We start from the raw sequence: 1,316 nt of genomic DNA on the forward strand, positions 1-1,316 counted from the left end.
GGTGGATTTTTGGGATTTTTATAGGATTTTGGGTATCTCCGCCCCCCATACTCAGATTTTGGTGGGGATTTTTGGCATTTTGTGGGATTTTTATAGGATTTTGGGTATCTCCGCCCTCCATACTCAGGTTTTGGTGGGGATTTTTGGAATTTTTGGGGTTTTTTAGTATCTCTGCCCCCCATAGGTGGCTTTTGGTGGGGGTTTTGGGGATTTTGTGGGATTTTTATAGGATTTTTGGTATCTCCGCCCCCCGTGGGTGGATCTTGGTGGGGATTTTTGGGATTTTCATAGGATTTTTTTTTTTATCTCCGCCCCCCATACTCAGATTTTGGGGGGGATTTTTGGGATTTTGACCCCGTTCCGTGTCCCCCCAGTGAACAACGCGGGTGTGGGGCTGATGGGGCCCCTGGAGAGCGCCACGGGGCCGCAGGTTCAGCGCGTGTTCGACACCAACGTCTTTGGGGTTCTGCGCCTGACCCAGGCCCTGCTGCCCCAAATGAAACAGCGGCGCAGCGGCCACATCGTGGTGGTCAGCAGCGTCATGGGGCTGCAGGGTGAGACCCCAAAAATATCCTAAAAATACCCCAAATCCATCCTAAAGTACCCAAATCCATCCCCGGGATCCAAAAAACCTCAAAAACCCCACCCAGAGACCTCAAATCCATCCTCAGGACCACAAAAATCCTAAAAACCACCCCTAAAACCCCAAATCCATCCCAAACCACATCGTGGTGGTCAGCAGCGTCATGGGGCTGCAGGGTGAGACCCCAAAAATATCCTAAAAATACCACCCAGAAACCCCCAAATCCACCCCAAACCACATCGTGGTGGTCAGCAGCGTGATGGGGCTGCAGGGTGAGACCCCAAAAATATCCCAAATCCACCCCAAATCCATCCCCGGGACCGAAAAACCCTAAAAACCACCCCAAAACCCCTAAAACCCACCCCAAATCCACACCAAAACCCCCAAAACCCTAAAACCCACGCTGGGATCCAAAAAAACCCCACCCAAAAACCCCAAATCCACCCCAAAACCACATCGTGGTGGTCAGCAGCATCATGGGGCTGCAGGGTGAGCAAAAAATATCCAAAAATATCCTAAATCCACCCCAAATCCTCCAAATCTGCCCCAAAAAACCCCAAACCCACCCTGGGATCCCAGATCCAGCCCAAAACCCCCAAATTCACCCCAAAAAACCCCAAATCCACCCCCCCAAAAAACCCCGAACCCCCAAATCCACCCCAAAAATCCCCAAAACCTCTGAAAACCTTAAAAGGCTCCTCCAAAAACCCCTCCCGACCCCAAAACCGGCTCC

The 1,316-nt window shown here is 51.4% G+C and overlaps 1 protein-coding gene across 1 annotated transcript in view; it reads left to right on the plus strand.

Annotated features, from left to right (window-relative positions):
- Positions 1 to 374: 374 nt before the first annotated feature.
- Positions 375 to 1,316, plus strand: part of LOC130587999 (retinol dehydrogenase 8-like) — a gene marked incomplete at both ends in the record, with an annotated part of 3,268 nt that continues 2,326 nt past the window's right edge. The window contains one exon of the mRNA XM_057388958.1: positions 375 to 554. Within this exon, the coding sequence (XP_057244941.1) occupies positions 375 to 554 (180 nt within the window). The remainder of the gene's footprint in view (positions 555 to 1,316) is intronic.

The sequence above is a fragment of the Malurus melanocephalus genome, unplaced genomic scaffold, assembly GCF_030028575.1.
Source record: "Malurus melanocephalus ecotype Western Australia unplaced genomic scaffold, MMel_1.1 scaffold_3002, whole genome shotgun sequence".
In the NCBI taxonomy this organism is placed as follows: Eukaryota; Metazoa; Chordata; class Aves; order Passeriformes; family Maluridae; genus Malurus; species Malurus melanocephalus.